Genomic DNA, 15,603 nt, shown 5'->3' with positions numbered 1-15,603 from the left:
GATAATATTTCACTTCAGGGAGGAGGGTAGAAACAAAAGGGAAAAGCAGCAGCTGAAAAGGGGCAGCCTGAATGATTAACTCATTCTTCTCTTCTCCCACAGCTATAGTAGGTGGGAAGGGTTCAACTATCTAAAAAGTTCAACACAAACTAGACAAAAACCAAACACCCCAAAACAAACCAAAGAGGGAGAGATGGCCAACGATCAGTACTCTGTAACAATTTCCAGGAAGAATTTATGTGACTGATCATTAGGTCATCATCATTACATTTTGAGCTAAATAAGAGAGAGCACATTGACTTCTGATTACAGCAGACACCATAGAGGAAATCTGGCTGGAGTGCCTGGCGGTGCTTGTGAGAATGTGCAAAGGGACTGAGGAGAGAAGCAGCAGTTTTTTTAAAAAAGAAGAAAACCAAGGAAACTAAGCAACTGTTGGCACACACACGCTGCTCCTCAGACAGACAGAGGCGAGCCACCTCCGCTAGTGGAGAGGAAACCTTCTCCCAGGCAGCAGGGGAAGTATGTCCACCCCAGGGAAGCCCAATCCCCTTTCCAGCAGCACCGGCGCAAGGCCTGGGCAAATACTCTGGCAGAGGCTGGCCACAAGAGCTGGGTCGAGGTGGTCTGAGTGGGCCTGCTGCCAGGGTCTCGCGCTCCTTGGTGAATCTGCCCTGTGTTGAAGTCCAGCTGGCTAGGCAGACAGCTGGCAAGGTTGGCCTCCTGCTGCCCTGGGGCACAGAAAAGCTTCCACAGAAGGGTCATTTGGCTGCTCTGCTGGGGAGGGCCACAGACTTCTAGGTGCTATTTGAAAGCCTCATTGAAAGCCCGGCCAATGACCAGCCTCCGAATCTCACTGGTCCCAGCCCCAATTTCATATAGTTTGGCGTCTCGAAGAAAGCGTCCCATAGGGAAGTCATTGATGTATCCATTGCCACCTACAACCAAGAAGGGATCCACTGACATTAGTGGGAAAAGGGCGTGTGAACTGGCCAATGATGTGGGAAAACAGTGGATTTTTGCTCTCATTTCTCCTGGAGCTAAATTAGGGAGCAGATGGTGGTGGGGGCCCTGAAAGAAGCCCAGGGAACTATCTAGAAGGGTGGAAGGAGCGGGCATTGGGCTGGTGGTGGCAATGATGCCCCTTATTCCCCATTCCTCTGTAGTTACAGGTAGCTACGTATGTCTACACAGGAGATATGCAGCCATGTGCCCCACCAACTCCAGGCCCCAGTGTATCGGGGGCTTGGGGAACGGCTCCAACTTGGGCACAAAACCTCGGCCGAGGGGTGCAGGGGGGCACTCACCTAGGCACTGGATGCCGTCCAGAGCCACTTGTGTGGCTGACTCCGCTGCATAAAGGATCACACCTGCACAGTCCTGTGGGAGGATGGCACCACTCTGTACCTCTGAGAGGGCCCCTGTTGGACCCTGACAGAAGGGAGCACCTCAAGAGCCAGGAGGGCTCTTTGGGTAGATCTCTGCCTGAGTAAGGGAAGGAGTTACCCAGAGGCTGGTATACAGAGAGAACCCCTTCTTCTTTAGCACTCCTTCCTCCCTTTTCATTGCCTGTGGGTCTGAAAGCCCACCCCATCCCTTTTCTCTGACAGGAGGCACTTACCTTGGGAGTGTGACGCCCTTCATCACAAGCTTTGGCAACATTATAGGCATATTGCCGACTGGTTATGAGGCGGGTGTACATGTCTGCCATTTTCCCCTGCATCAGCTAGGCACAAACAAGTATCCAGGGTTAATATTTCTAGTCATTTCCTTCTAGGGAGTGGCTCTGGATTTCAGGAAGGAGAGCAGCAGCAGCACAGGGAAGGAATTAGGAAAGGAGTCCTTGGGGAACTTGCTCAGGGTACTAGTGTTGGCTAAAACCTGTGAAGGACAGTCTCCATCATTCCACCCTAAAAGACCTGGGCTTAAAAGTGCTTCCTTCTAAACAGCCTTTAAAGGGAGTTATTCACTTCCCCTTACGGGACATACCTCCTTCTTTTCCACATCTTTTCTATCTCCCACCACTGCCCCAAATAATAACAGAATGTTCCCACACCAACATCACAAGACAAGCCCTGAATTGACACAGCACAGCCTCCCGAAAAATCAAGCACATCTGCAGTAAGGGAACAAAGGAATGTTTAGTAAAGCCCTTTTCCTACATGAAAGCACCTAGAGAACAAGGGACTGGGCTGTGAGTCTCATGGATACTTCTTGTGTGCCATGAGTCTAAATCTATGGAGATGATCAAAGAACAACATTCAAGGCCACTGGGCTGCTGTTTCCACCAAAGGAACTTCAGCTAGGGAAAAGCCACCTCTGCATCCCAGGCCTTGCTTCTTCCTCCCCAGCCAGATCCTACTCACTTGAAAATGGCCGATCTTTTGGCCAAAGGCTTCCCTCACATGAAGGTAGGGGATGGTGTGATCCAGGACGGCTTGCATGATCCTGCCAGAGGGAAGGGAGCCCTTCAATGCCCATCTCTGAATAAGGAGAGATGGCAAAGGAGTAGGGTGGAGAGATAGAGCAGCACTAGTGATCACAGAGAAGCAGGACTTAGGGATCAGGGATGGCAAAGTCACAGAACCTTTAGGGACAACAAGGAGCATGATCTTCTGATCTCTTTCTTCTTATCTCAAAGCACTTGAGAAGTAGCAGATCACAAATGAAAAAGGACAGAAACAAAGTCAAAGACTTGGGTTCTCAAGTTAACTCTTGCCACTTAATACGATTGAGTCTCAATTCTCTCTTTTGAAAAACAAAGTATCGTTCAGTAACTCTAGTCAAACCAAGTGAGCTCTAGAGACTATTCTAGCTCTGTTTTTTTGGGAGTGAGAGTGGAGATGGGGGAGTATGTATCTGGGATCTGGGATATGAAAACTCCTCTCACAGATTCAGCCTGGGAACTCACCTGCAACTTCTAGTATAACACTCTGGAAACACCAGGAGGGTAAGTGACTTACCAGTATCCCAGTCAGTATGAATGTCTGTGTGTGAGGCAACACTTGAACTCTGTCCACTATATCAGACTGCTCCTCTGTCCAATGACTATATTTAATAACTCACTTGTATAACTTGTCCTTCTCTAACAGTTTTCAGTAGGGGAAAATTGAGATCAGAAAAAAGCAGTAACTCCTGCTACTCCTTGGCAGCAGGTGTTTAGAAGCCAGGTCTTGTGCTTCAGCCTAAATGCTGAACCTTTTTATTTTGCCCTAAGGTACATTGTTTGTGTGTGTGTGTGTGTGTGTGTGTGTGTGTGTGTGTGTGTGTGAGAGAGAGAGAGAGAGAGAGAGAGAGAGAGAGAGAGAGAGAGAGAGAGAGAGAGAGAGAGAGAGAGAGAGAGGAAGAGAGGAAGAGAAGAGGAGAGAAAGAAATCACCTTTGTCCCAGGGAAAGAAAAACTGAAACCCACAAGTGAGGAATCCACAGCCTTGAAGGGAGGCTGCTAAGAAGTGAGACTCAAACCTGGATAATGCACACTTACCCCAGGGGGCCACCAGACAGCACCAACCGCTCCAAGTCCAATCCACTCATCAGTACATAGACACCCTTATTCAGATGACCCAGAACGTTGGAGACTATTGGAGAAAACATCTAGTCATTTGAAAGCTGCCAAAAGACAGTATTGTTTCATCTTGGATAGAATGATATCAAAGTACACATTACTCCTCACAGTTCTAGATGCATGAGAGATCTTATAGGTCCCACGATGACAGAGTTAAGTTTTTTAAAGACATACTTTCTGGAGGGCATGCTGTACAATCAAGAGTTATTACTCTTTAAAGTTAACAAAACACATTGCTCACAACAACTTTTAATGCCAAGTATTATTTGCTATTTTACAGATGAGGAAAAGGGACATACAACTATCAAGTATCTGAGGTGGAATTTGAACTCAGGTTTCTTGATTCCTAGTCCAATATTTATTCCATCATACCATGATGGATTAAAAATCTCTTAAATTTACAAGGTTACATCTGCTTCCTTCTCATGTTTCATTGGTCAGATCACCTGCCCATGGTTTTTAGGAAACCTGAGAGAATGGGTAAAATCAGGTCACTTCTTTGGGCTCCTATGCTCATCTGCAAATTAAAGAGATTGGACTTAAGGTCTCTTTCAGCTCTGAAACAATCTCTATGATGGCCACCTTAGTCCCCATTTAGGGTCATGATAAAAAACCCACTTCATGTTCCCCCTATAGATACCACAATAATGGTATGTTTCCTACATACCAGTTCCCAGGATTTCTTGGGTTATAGTAGTGGGTCTAAATTAGGAAGATTGTGGGGACTAGTGATCTGGGTCAAATCTCCTTCTAGGAAGGATTTCTACTCTGGTGGAAAAAGAACTGGATCAGGACCTAGAGTCCTTGGATTATGATCATGGCTCACACTTATTAGTTGCATGAATAACATTTTACATCTCTGAGTTTCTGTTTTTTTGTAAAATGAAGGGGTTTGGATTGTGATCTCAAGGTCTCTTTCAGCTCAATCATGTAATCATCATTTGGAACCACTACAGAAACACAAAAAGAGAAAGGCAGATTTTAGGCCCTAAAAGCATTGCACTTCTATGCTCAGTGACACAAGGTCTTTGCTGAACATTCTTCTGGATAACACACCAGGACATTGGATATCCTTGGAGACAATGTGACTATCCCATTAATAAAAATGTCTTTTAGTCCTGAGTTTACAGAGATAATGCATTTAGTGAATTGAGCTTTGAGCTCTTAAAAAAAAACAACCTAATGATGGGTAAACACTAATCCACTTACATTCACTGCCTTGGGATAAGAATAATATATTGTTAGGCAGGTAGCTTGGGTAGGAAATCTAATTCAGAATTTAACAGTAAATGGGCCATATGGAATAATCAGACCAGCACTGGTCCTTCTTCAGCACAGTCTTGCCATTTTGCCACCTTGTCACAGATGCTGTTTCATAGGTACATATGAGGAAAAGAATATGGATGGTAAATTAGCATCCCTCCACTGGGTCTACATTGAGAGTTGTGTTCGATATTTTTTTTCATCTTTATTAGTGAAAAGTTAAGTTGCTAGTTTAGAAGAAAATTATTTGTACTCAGAAGGGAATTATTGGCTCAGTATAGATTCCAATTTTGGTCAAGATTAACATGAACCAGAGACCTAACCTACTTCCCCACATGAGAACTATGATTTATCCCCCCCAAGTAGGTATGACTACCTAGAACTATCTAGTCAGAAGTAACCTCTTTCCAATATCTAGACCCATGAAAATGGCGGCAGATTCAGCTAATTACAGATTCTAAATGGGGAGTCTAAAAGGACTTTTCAAGGAAGATTGGGTTAGCACAGAAGGCAGCATGAAGGGGGAAAAACATGGATTTTAAGTCACAGGAGCTGGGCCTGAAACCTGTTTCCAATGCCTGTGTGACTGGATAAATCAGCTAACTTTTGAGCCTATTTTCTTGACAGTAAAATGAAAGGGTTGGATTTGATGACCCACAAGAGACTCTTCAGGTCCAAATCTTTGATTCCATCATTTCTGGGTAGAATGGCTAGAAACAGGGCTCATCCTCAGGGACACTCACCAGGGACCTTGCAGTTTTCAAAGATCAGCTCACAGGTATTAGAGCCTCTCATTCCGAGCTTGTCTAGTTTCTGAGATGTGCTAAATCCAGGCATGTCCTGTATGAGAGAACAAGAAATACCCTGAGGCTAGGTCTTCATAAAGGATCAAAGACCCTCACAATGAGAAAACTCAGTGACCAATTAGATCCAAGGAACAACACATTAAATGAGGAAGGGTGATTTTTGTACTCAGGTAATGCAGAGGATGCCAAGCCTCATGACCCTAGTGACCCCGGGTCCTTGTAGATCTCATTCTAGCAGATAGCTACTCAGGTCACCCAAATTCCTAACGGAGCAGAAGACAGGGGAAAAAAGAAAGACTGGTCTTTGACCAACAACACAAAACATTTACAGGAGGTTTTTTTAATCTTCACATGGTACCAGATGAAGAACTACATGCAAGTAAAACTCCAGACATAATTCCTGTCCCTTCAGAGCTTAACAAACTTTGATATAGATGAATGGACAAAAAGACAAAAAAAAATCATATATATATAGCTTGAGAAGAGATGTTTTATACAGTACATGGGAATTATAAGCATGATATGTAGTGTAGGAGGAAGTTTAAAGATAGGTGTAAAGTGGTTAGAAGCAAATTTGTTTGAGATAGGTGAAGAGGTTAGTTCAAAAGCATAGGAAGAGATATAGGAAATGAGTTAGCCTAATTAAGGGTATGTTAGACTTGACCTATAATGTAATATAAAGCCAGAGGGTATTAGGAAACAGGGTCAGAACTGGCAAAGAAGAGTATTTGGATAGTAGAGGTAATCTTCTGGTTTTAGTGCATCCCTCTGGGATGTATTTGCTCCTGCTCACCTTCTCCACAATGAAGGCTGTAATGCCCCGAGAAACCGGCACAGCAGATACATCTGTCTTGGCGTAGACAATGAGAATGTCAGCATCTGGTCCGTTGGTGATCCAAAACTTTGTGCCATTCAGGATGTAGTAATCTCCTAAGGAGACGCAGCTCTGGATAGTCAGCCCAGAATACTTGTTTCCATTTTAATTAGTCAGAGACTATTGATTCTTTTTAGAATAGGACATTCCCAGATCCAAGAAACAGGGACTAGTACATTTATATGGCACTAAGCCCAAATGCATCTCTGCTCTCCTGCCACATTCTATCTATTCCCCATCCCCATCGCTTGCCCAAAGCCTTTCCATGATCCTGTCATGTTAGCCAGATGCCCAGTGTTGAGACTAAGAGTTATCACACCTTTCTTTTCGGCTTTCAGCTTCATGGACACAACATCAGAACCAGCATTAGGCTCACTCATTGCCAAGGCTCCAATGTGTTCCCCACTGATGAGCTGTGAGAGAGATCACAAAGCCACCATGAAAAAACCTCTTCCAGCCGCACCCATTGTACCAAATTTCTGATGCTTTCATTTGTGGCTTCTTCACCCTTGAAAATTTTCCTTTTGGATCTGAGAACTGGTAAGAATCCAGGAAAAGAAAGGTAAATTTTTCAAGAATTAGAGTGGTCTCTATCTCTTGTCTAAATGTCTAATGAAACATGTCAATCTCTATTTCTATAAGACCTCACATACTGGCTCTATCAACAGACTGGCTCTAGAATGCTGAGTTTTATTCCAATCATATCAGGTAAAATTAAATCATCAGCAAGGGTACCTGAATGACAAGTTATTCCCAAATGCCATTTTAGCATAGTACACACCCCTCCCATACATCTTTACCTTAGGGAGATATTTCTCCTTCTGGGATTCATTTCCATTTCGTACAAGCTGATTGATACAGAGGTTGGAGTGGGCTCCATAACTGAGCCCCACAGATGCAGAGGCTCGGGACATCTCCTCCATTACTAGCACATGGTCCAGATAACCCAGGCCTGAGCCACCATATTGAGCTGAGGTAGGGAGAGAAGGAGGGGGGAAAGAGATAGCAAAAACAAAATAATGGCATCCATAAAATACAACTGCTTTGAATTCTTTAGGGGAAATATGCCATGAGTGATACATTTTCAGACATGGCCAATGTGTTGATTTGTTTTACCTATCTGTACTTATTTGGTGCACAAAAAGGTTTTCTTGGTGGCAGGAAGTCATTAGGAAATGACTATGACATATACAAAGAAAAGAGCATTAAAAATATAAAATCCTAGAAAGGGAATCCATTTTCTATATAGGTATGAGAGTTTTGTGTAACAAAAGCCTTTGCCTTTCATAGTCTCTAGCAGGTTTCATCGAGACCATTCTTAAAAAGTCTTTCCTGCTTGCTAGGATCTGGCAAAGTCTCCAACAACTCAGGGTCCCTTATATGCCACAATGAAGCATTAGATCAGAAGCTGGGAGAAGGGAGGGAGAGAAGTATTACTTGGTAATAATGCCTCGATGCTTAACTCATTAGTGATTCTAATGATGGGAATTTCAGGTCACATTAGATTAGAGATTAGTTACCACAAAAAGGCATTCAAATAATTTTTACTTTTAAACCAGTCAGGTCCAAAAAGAAATGAGAAAATGAATTTCCCTTCTTTCTTAAGTGTGAAATACGGCATATGCTTTATGATTTGACTAAAGGATTAGCTAGCTTTGTTGAACTGGCTTCTCCTTCTGTCCCCAATCTTTTTTTCATTCTTTGGACAGAGGAGATAACTCAATGGACTTGGGGAAGCACATGACCAAAAATTAAAGTGCTATAACAACAAAAGTAATAATTGAAAATTAAAATAAGACTTAACCAGGCTTCCCCCAAAAGTGAAACATGATTGCCCAAATTAGAGGCTCTTTCAGGTTGTAACTGGAGGAAAATGTTTGTTTGTGTTAGTTAATATAGTAAAGCTTAATTGTTTACTATATGATTTAGTTACATAATAATTAAGACAACGTCCATTGTACTTATTTCTTGAAATAACATTTAAAAGTTTTTTAAAAGAGAGAGAGAAAGATTTTTTTTATATTATAGCTTTTTATTTACAAGATATATGCATGGGTAATTTTTCAGAATTGACAATGCCAAGCCTTTTGTTCCAATTTTTCCCCTCCTTCCCCCCATCTCTCTTCCCCAGATGGCAGGTTGACCAATACATATTAAATATGTTAAAGTATATGTTAAATACAATATATGCATACATGTCCAAACAGTTGTTTTACTGTACAAAAAGAATCGGACTTTGAAATAGTGTACAATTAGCCTGTGAAGGAAATAAAAAATGCAGGTGGACAAAAATGGAGGGATTGGGAATTCTATGTAGTGGTTCATAGTCATCTCCCAAAGTTATTTTGCTGGGTGTAACTGGTTCAGTAACGATATTGTTTTAATCTATGCTAAGAAAACCTCAGTCACTTAAACCTGTCTTCTCCAACCCCAAAGGCCTGTGGCATTTTCTCAATTGGAAAGGTAGAGCAGGGTGGATGGTACAGTTGGCTAAGCTGTTATATATCTTGTGTGTGTGTGTGTGTGTGTGTGTGTGTGTGTGTGTGTGTGTGTGTGTGTATGTCTTTAAAGGCATTTATTTTGAGAACTTAAAATCTGCAAATTTATTTTAAAATGTTAACTTTTTAGAAAAAAGCCTATATAATGTTTCATTGTTTTTATCCTATCCATTAATATTCTACCATAAGAAAAATTAAAAAAAAAAATCAGGTCTCTTTTCAAGATTCCCTCAACTCTACATGTGTGTGTGTTTTTTTTTTAATTGAGTTCTAACTCACATTTAAAATAAAATACTTTCTGATTCAACATATTATCTATGGGGACTAGTAGAGAACTAGCACTCTCATTTAGGAGGAGTCAATGACATTTTCCCCCTTCTTTTAATTAAAGTTGGAGAACTCCTTGCTATAAGGAACCACATGTGAGGAAGCCACAGAAGGGCCAAAGAAGAGTGTATCAATAAGAATGTCAAAGGAGAGAGGCCTCAAAGCCAGTTAAATGTAATATTGACATTCTTAGAGTAAACAGAGAACAAAACAAAGGGAATTAAATGTTTCCTACACCCAAGGTCAGAGAATAAAAAGGCTTTACAAATCCTCAGGTTTGGAAACCTGTGGTAAACAGCAGGACAAAGCAGATTTTTGTAGCAGGGATGGTCTCAAAAGTCCTAGGCTATTCCAGAATGGCATGGGAAGTGGGAATTTTAGTTACTCATCAGAAAGAGTACTTGGGCTTCATACCTTCTAAGCTCAAGTTCCTGTAGCTTATTAAAAAAAACCAAACAAACACAACCCAAGTCCTCAGGGTTCAAGATCAAAGCTTTTGGGACCAAAGTCATAGCAATCTCTTTCCTCTTCATTTTCTCTCTTCCCCAAATCCGACCTAGCAGCTCTCCACATAGAACCCTGACTGATAATTAAACCTACATGCCATAGACACATATTTTATCTTCGACATGCTATTCCCTCTGTCAGCTCTTCCTCTGCTGATTCTACCTATCCTTCCAGACTCCGATAGCCCTGCTGGATCAGCCCAGACAGATATGATCAGAAGATTCTAGATAACAATCTTTGGACTGCAAAGATTATATTGTGGAGACTAGTCTAACACTTCATTTTGTAGCAGAGGAAACAGGCCTGGAGAGGTTAAGCCACTTGGATGGCATATTGGATACCACAGTAATTTGTACATCTTCCCTCTCTTCATAGATTTTAATTGCCTTAAAGAAAAGAACTCAGTCCTATTTCCCCACAGTGCTTTTCACATGGTGAAAACAAGTGTCAAATAAGTTCAATTGAGCTCCAACCACACCCAAGTTCTTTGTGAGAGGGGAGGCTTGGTGAAGCAAAAAGCAGAATAAGACATGTCTATGGATTTCTCATTATCCATCCATTGTTTGGACACCGGTTAAATTTAACCAGAGATGAAGATTTTTAGGGACTATGGAAAACAGGTACATTCATTCACTCTTGATGGAACTATGAATTGGTCTTGCTATTTTGTAAAGTAATTTGAAACTATACTCAAAGAGTGAAAGAGGATAGCCACCGTATAAAGTTGGGAATTAACAGATAAGCTTTGTGATCATATTGATTCTGTAGTTGAAGAGGAAGGAGGAAGATGTTAGGTAGAAAAAAAAATAGGATGCTCTGAGCAGGGGTGGGCAAGAAATTGAGGATGCTGAAAATAACTGTGTGGACATGTATACTGTATTTAACATATACTTTAACATACATAACATGTATTGGTCAACCTAACACCTGGGGGAAGGGGTGGAAGGAAGGAGGGGAAAAATTGTAACAAAAGGTTTTGCAATTGTCAATGCTGAAAAATTACTCATGCATACATCTTGTAAATAAAAATCTGTAATTAAAAAAAAAAATAAATTGAGGATGCCGAGTCCTGCTGGGGAGGGTGAAGGAGGAATCTCTTGTCAATAAATACTAACTCTCCCCAACTCTGAGAATAGTGGCTACAAAGACCCTAGGAAAATTTGTTTTCTTTAAGGGCCAGACTCACCAGGGGCTGTAATGCCCAATACGCCTAGGTTTCCCAATTGCTTCCAGAATTCCTGAAAATAGAAAAGAAATTGCAAAACTAAGCCACCAGTACCTGACATGTAAAGTAACTGCACAGAACCCAAACACTCAATTCCAAGCCTCTTAGAGAAAAGACCCATTATTACCGGGTAGGTCTCAGCCACAGACTTACCCGAAGGTCCTTAAACTCGTTGGTCTGATCAATTTCTTGAGCCTTGGGGGCTAAGTGTTGCTGAAAGAATTTGAACATGGTCTGTCGCAGCTGGGGAACAGAAGGGAGGGGAGAGCTGGATGAATATGCATTGTTGGAGGAATCACTCACTCTGTAGGGTACACATGCTTTCCACATTCTCATCTGGAGGTCAGAGACCACCCTATGGCACACGGGAAGAACCAATCTCAGCTTGAGGAGGGGCATCAAACAGACGCTGAGGTAAGGATCTAGAAACGAACCGTCATTCCAGAGGAGAACAGAGCCTCTCAATTGGCTCCAAAACTATCAGGAGGATCGCGCCATCAAAGGTTAAAAACGAAAAAGGGTCTTAGAGGTGAGGGAGTCTAATCTCCAAGTTTATAAAGGTGATAAGTGAAGAGCCTAGATCTGAGTTTATCCCCAGACACAGACAATTTAAATGGTTAACCTCCTGGTATGGTCTAGATTTGGTTAGGACTCCTCAGATATCTTCTGCCCAAGATCTTACTTAGGTCCTCGACAGAAAAAAAAAAAGAAAAAAAAAAAAGTTCCCACTTCTGGAGTAGATGATGAGGAAACTGAAGTTGAGGAGTTAAAGTCTGGCTAGCCCAACATTACCAGGCAATGGTAATGCCTGAGGCAAGATCTGAACTCTGATCTCCTTACTCCGTGGTATTTTTTTTTTTTTAAGCCGCCCAAGGGCTATTGTTATTAAGTAGGTTAACACAGGAGGATAGGTTGATTGTGTGGGAAAGCATAAAAAGGCAAGAAAAATGCCAGAGGATTCAGGGACTGTTGGGTTTAACCCAGATAAGACCTTGTAGCGCAGGGGTGTCCGACTCTTAAATGACCCCATTGGGGACTTTTTGGCCAAAGATACTAGAGAGGTTTGCCATTTCCTTCTGCAGCCCATTTTATGGGTGAGGAATAGAGGTAGCAGGTGACTCCCCCAGAGTCACACAGCTAGGAAGAGTCTGAGTCCGCATTTGAACTCAGGTCTTCCTCACTCCAGGCCTGGTCTCTATTCACTGCGCTACCCACGTGTCCGTTAGACCCGGAGGTCTCTCAGTTCTCAGTCTCGATTAAATTCGCTGTCAGCCATCACGGAAACTCAGTTCACAGTGGGGGGCCTTACAACGCCACAGGGAAGAGGTGGCTTACAGAAGCAGGCGCTACATAAGGAAAAGCGTGACCCAAGCTTAGTGCATAGTGACCGGGAGCATCACCAGCAGCCTGATTCTCTGGAACGGTCTGTGCTTCCTGTGTCCATATCCCCTGAGAACGCCCTGGGACAGTCTTTACCAGAATGCCTTTTAACAATGTTAAACGTTAATCTAAAAAGGAAAGGCGAAAGCTGGCCCGGACTGCGAGTGGCGGAACAGCGCCCCGGGAGTCTCTCTAGAGTCCCCGAGCCTTGCCAGGGCCCGCCTACAGCGCCCTAGGAAGCTCCCAGCTCTGGCTCGGGCCGCCGACCTGGCGGCGCAGCCCACACGGGCCGGAGACTGCGGGAGCCGCTCTTCTCGGGTGAGGCCCCCAGGCACGCGGCGCAGCAATCCCAGCTCCCGCTCCAACTAGAGGAGGCGGGGGCCGGGCTCGTCTGTCAGCCTCGGGCCTCCTGGAACTGGAGAAGCTGGGCCGGGCCCGGGAAGCCCGAGCCTCGCTGGGCAGATCGGGGGAGCCAGGAGACAGCGCAGTCTAGCTGCCGCTCGCACGGCCCCCAACAGCTAGGGCCGGGGACACTTTTGCTACCTGTTTTTGCTCTTCACTCAGCCCGTTTATCGTGTCATCCACAGGCATCGTCGAATAGCCCCTCCGTGAGGCGAAGAGCGCGGGCAGCCGCAGTTTCCCCCAAGGCGGGCGGGCACAAACCAGCCAGGATGCGGGCGCCATCTCTGCTCCCAATCGCCGGCTTACGCTTTTGGCCCGGGCCATCCCCAGCAACTTCACCAATCCCCGAGCGCCTCTGCCTCTGCCCAATCGGTGAGGGGGTGGGGCCCCAGCAGCCTATGAGTGCTCAGGCCCTCCGAATGACTCTCCCCCCAGCCCGAGTTTCCTTCGAGCCAATCAGTGTCCTGGGAAGTGGGCCCCCTCCCCGCGAAGCGCCGGGTGACCGCGGCAGGCGGCGGCGCCCACATCTCGGAATAGCCATTACTAAGGGGAATGATTAGCGCTTCTTGAGACTGTCCTGCCCTTCGTCACTAAAAGAAAATAAGAGCAATTCCCTGGCAAACTGCTCCAGCCTGCAGCACTGCCGCGCACGCCCTTTGGACGCGGGGGAGGCGGTGGGGGCGGCGGCGAAGGCGTCAGTCGGAGAATCTCAGTCTCTTGCCCCATTCTTTTTACAACGCGTAAATAAGATGGTTGAAAGCAAGAAAACAATGACAGCCTGAAATGGTTGTGTAAGGGGACGGAGGAGGACTCTATCAGTCTAAGGTTACAGTTATTTGTTTTTGTTTTGTATTTTGCTGAGACAATCGGGGTTACGAGACTTGCCTGGGTTACACAGCCGGGAACGTTAAGAGTCCGAGAGCAGATTAGTCCCCAGTTCTCCAGATCTCGGACTGGTGCGCTAACCACTGCGCCCCCTAGCTGCCCTCTTATTTGAAATAACAATCGCATTTCGGTAGCGCCTACCAGGTGCCAGGCACTGTACTAAGTGCCTTTTTTTTTTTTTCAGATGTTACCTCAGTGTCTCCTCCCAACAACTTTGGGAGGGAGGTGTTATATTTTTCTCCACCACAGGCGAGTAAATGGAGTTAGACTGAGGTTAAACGACTTGTCCAAGGTGATACACGTAGTGTGTAGGCCTGATTTGAAATGAGATTCTCCTGATCTGGGCCTGGCACTTCACCCATAGTGGTGGTGATGGGCAAAACGTAAACCAGGGCCTAACCCGTAGCGCTGCTGGTTTCGTGGGCAGAAGAGACATCGCCAACCTGCTTTCCTGGGAGGCTACACTCGGGCAGGTGCGGGGCCACGCGGATTGCTGCCCATTGTTCAGTGACAGGCTTTAAAATGACAAAGTTCCCTTTTGTTTGTCAAGGAGATTAGAGTACCCGGACTTAAATCACTGCTTCCCTCTCCTCTCAGCACAATCAGTTGAGAAATTTCCAAGAACATATATGTTTAAGGCCAAAAGGTTTTAGAGTTGAGTAAGAGACAACAGCGAGCTGACAAGTATTAGAGCTTATGGCTGCAGTCCAGCACCAGGATCAGGAGTGCGCTAGCGTTTGCAGCTGCGGGGGATTAGGAGCCCTTCTTGGGTAAAGGTGAGAGTGCAGAAGAGCACTCTTCTTCTCCCTGGATCCCACCAGCTTGGAAGAAGGGAAAACTTGCTGACCCACCTCCCCAACCCAGAAGTCCACGGAAAACTGCAGAGTTAAAAAAGCCTGAAACTTGGCACAGAACCTTCTCGTCCTTTAAGTTCAAAGTCAAAAAATAGGTTGAAAAAAAATGAGCACAGAACAACAAAAAAAGAACTTTGCCACAAAAAGTCACTATGGTGTCAGGGAAGATGTAACTCAGAAGAAGCCATAAATGAAAGCTCAAAGAAAAATCTAATTGGACACAAGCTCAAGAATTATTCCGGGAAAAGGTTGAAGAGAATAAAATTTCTAAGGGGAAAAATTAGCAAAAGAAATAAGGGATGCAAGAAAATAATGAAAAGAGAGTTAAAAGCTAATAAGAGAGACACAAAAGAAATACTGAAGAAAATAACACCTTCTAAAACAAAATTGGCTAATTGGTAAAAGAAGCATAAAAATTCACTAAAGAAAAGAACTCCTTAAAAAACAGAATTGGCCAAATAGAAAAAGAGAGACAAGATTCATTGAAAAAAATAACTCCTTAAAAATTAGAATTGGACAAAGGAAAACTTGAATCCACAAGGCAGCAAGAAATAATGAAGTAAAAAAAAAATGAAAATACAGAAGAAAATGTGAAAACTCTCATTTGAAAAACAATTGATCTGGAAAATAGATTGAGAAGAGAAAGATAATTAAGGAATTATTGAACCACTTGAAAGTGATGATCAAGAAAGAGTCTAGATATTGTATTTAAAGAAAATATAAAGGGAAACTTTCCTGATGTCTTAGATCCACAGGATAAAGTAGAAATTGAAAGAATCTACAAAGAGATCGCAAAATGACAACTCTCAGGAATATTATAACCAAATTTCTGAGCTCCCAGGTCAAGAAGAAAATATTGCAAGCACTCAAAAAGAAACAATTAAAATAACCTAGAGGCACAGTTAGGATCAGACAAGATTTTAGCAGCTTCCATGTTAAAGCAGTGAAGGGTTTGGAATATTGAAGGGATATTCCAAAAACCAAAAGGCCTAGGATTATAACCAAAAATAATCTGCAC

At 43.6% G+C, this 15,603-nt stretch overlaps 1 protein-coding gene across 2 annotated transcripts; it reads right to left on the bottom strand.

Annotated features, from left to right (window-relative positions):
* Window positions 1–208: 208 nt before the first annotated feature.
* IVD (isovaleryl-CoA dehydrogenase) lies at window positions 209–15,297 on the bottom strand. 2 transcript variants are annotated; one of them, XM_074289287.1, is made up of 12 exons: window positions 12,988–15,297; window positions 11,218–11,307; window positions 11,026–11,077; window positions 7,308–7,477; window positions 6,827–6,920; window positions 6,427–6,563; window positions 5,571–5,667; window positions 3,484–3,577; window positions 2,367–2,448; window positions 1,622–1,726; window positions 1,273–1,380; window positions 209–959 (listed from the first exon to the last, which is right to left on the bottom strand). In XM_074289287.1, exons 1-12 carry the CDS (start codon window positions 13,168–13,170, stop codon window positions 939–941), a joined length of 1,233 nt encoding a protein of 410 aa, XP_074145388.1. In that variant the 5' UTR covers window positions 13,171–15,297; the 3' UTR covers window positions 209–938. The 2 variants fall into 2 exon arrangements, with proteins under 2 accessions (XP_074145388.1, XP_074145387.1); XM_074289286.1 differs by having other exon boundaries at window positions 209–938; window positions 1,308–1,380.
* Window positions 15,298–15,603: the final 306 nt, after the last annotated feature.

This window comes from Sminthopsis crassicaudata, chromosome 2 (assembly GCF_048593235.1).
Source record: "Sminthopsis crassicaudata isolate SCR6 chromosome 2, ASM4859323v1, whole genome shotgun sequence".
In the NCBI taxonomy this organism is placed as follows: Eukaryota; Metazoa; Chordata; class Mammalia; order Dasyuromorphia; family Dasyuridae; genus Sminthopsis; species Sminthopsis crassicaudata.
This window is presented reverse-complemented; position numbering and strand designations above follow the sequence as displayed.

Coding starts and splice junctions, on each gene's coding strand:
- IVD (XM_074289286.1), bottom strand. CDS start 13,170: ATGGCCCGGGCCAAAAGCGTAAGCCGGCGATTGGGAGCAGAGATGGCG. Junction 1,727..2,366: donor AAAAGATCGGCCATTTTCAA/GTGAGTAGGATC, acceptor GTTTGTGCCTAG/CTGATGCAGGGGAAAATGGC. Junction 1,381..1,621: donor AAGGGCGTCACACTCCCAAG/GTAAGTGCCTCC, acceptor ATCCTCCCACAG/GACTGTGCAGGTGTGATCCT.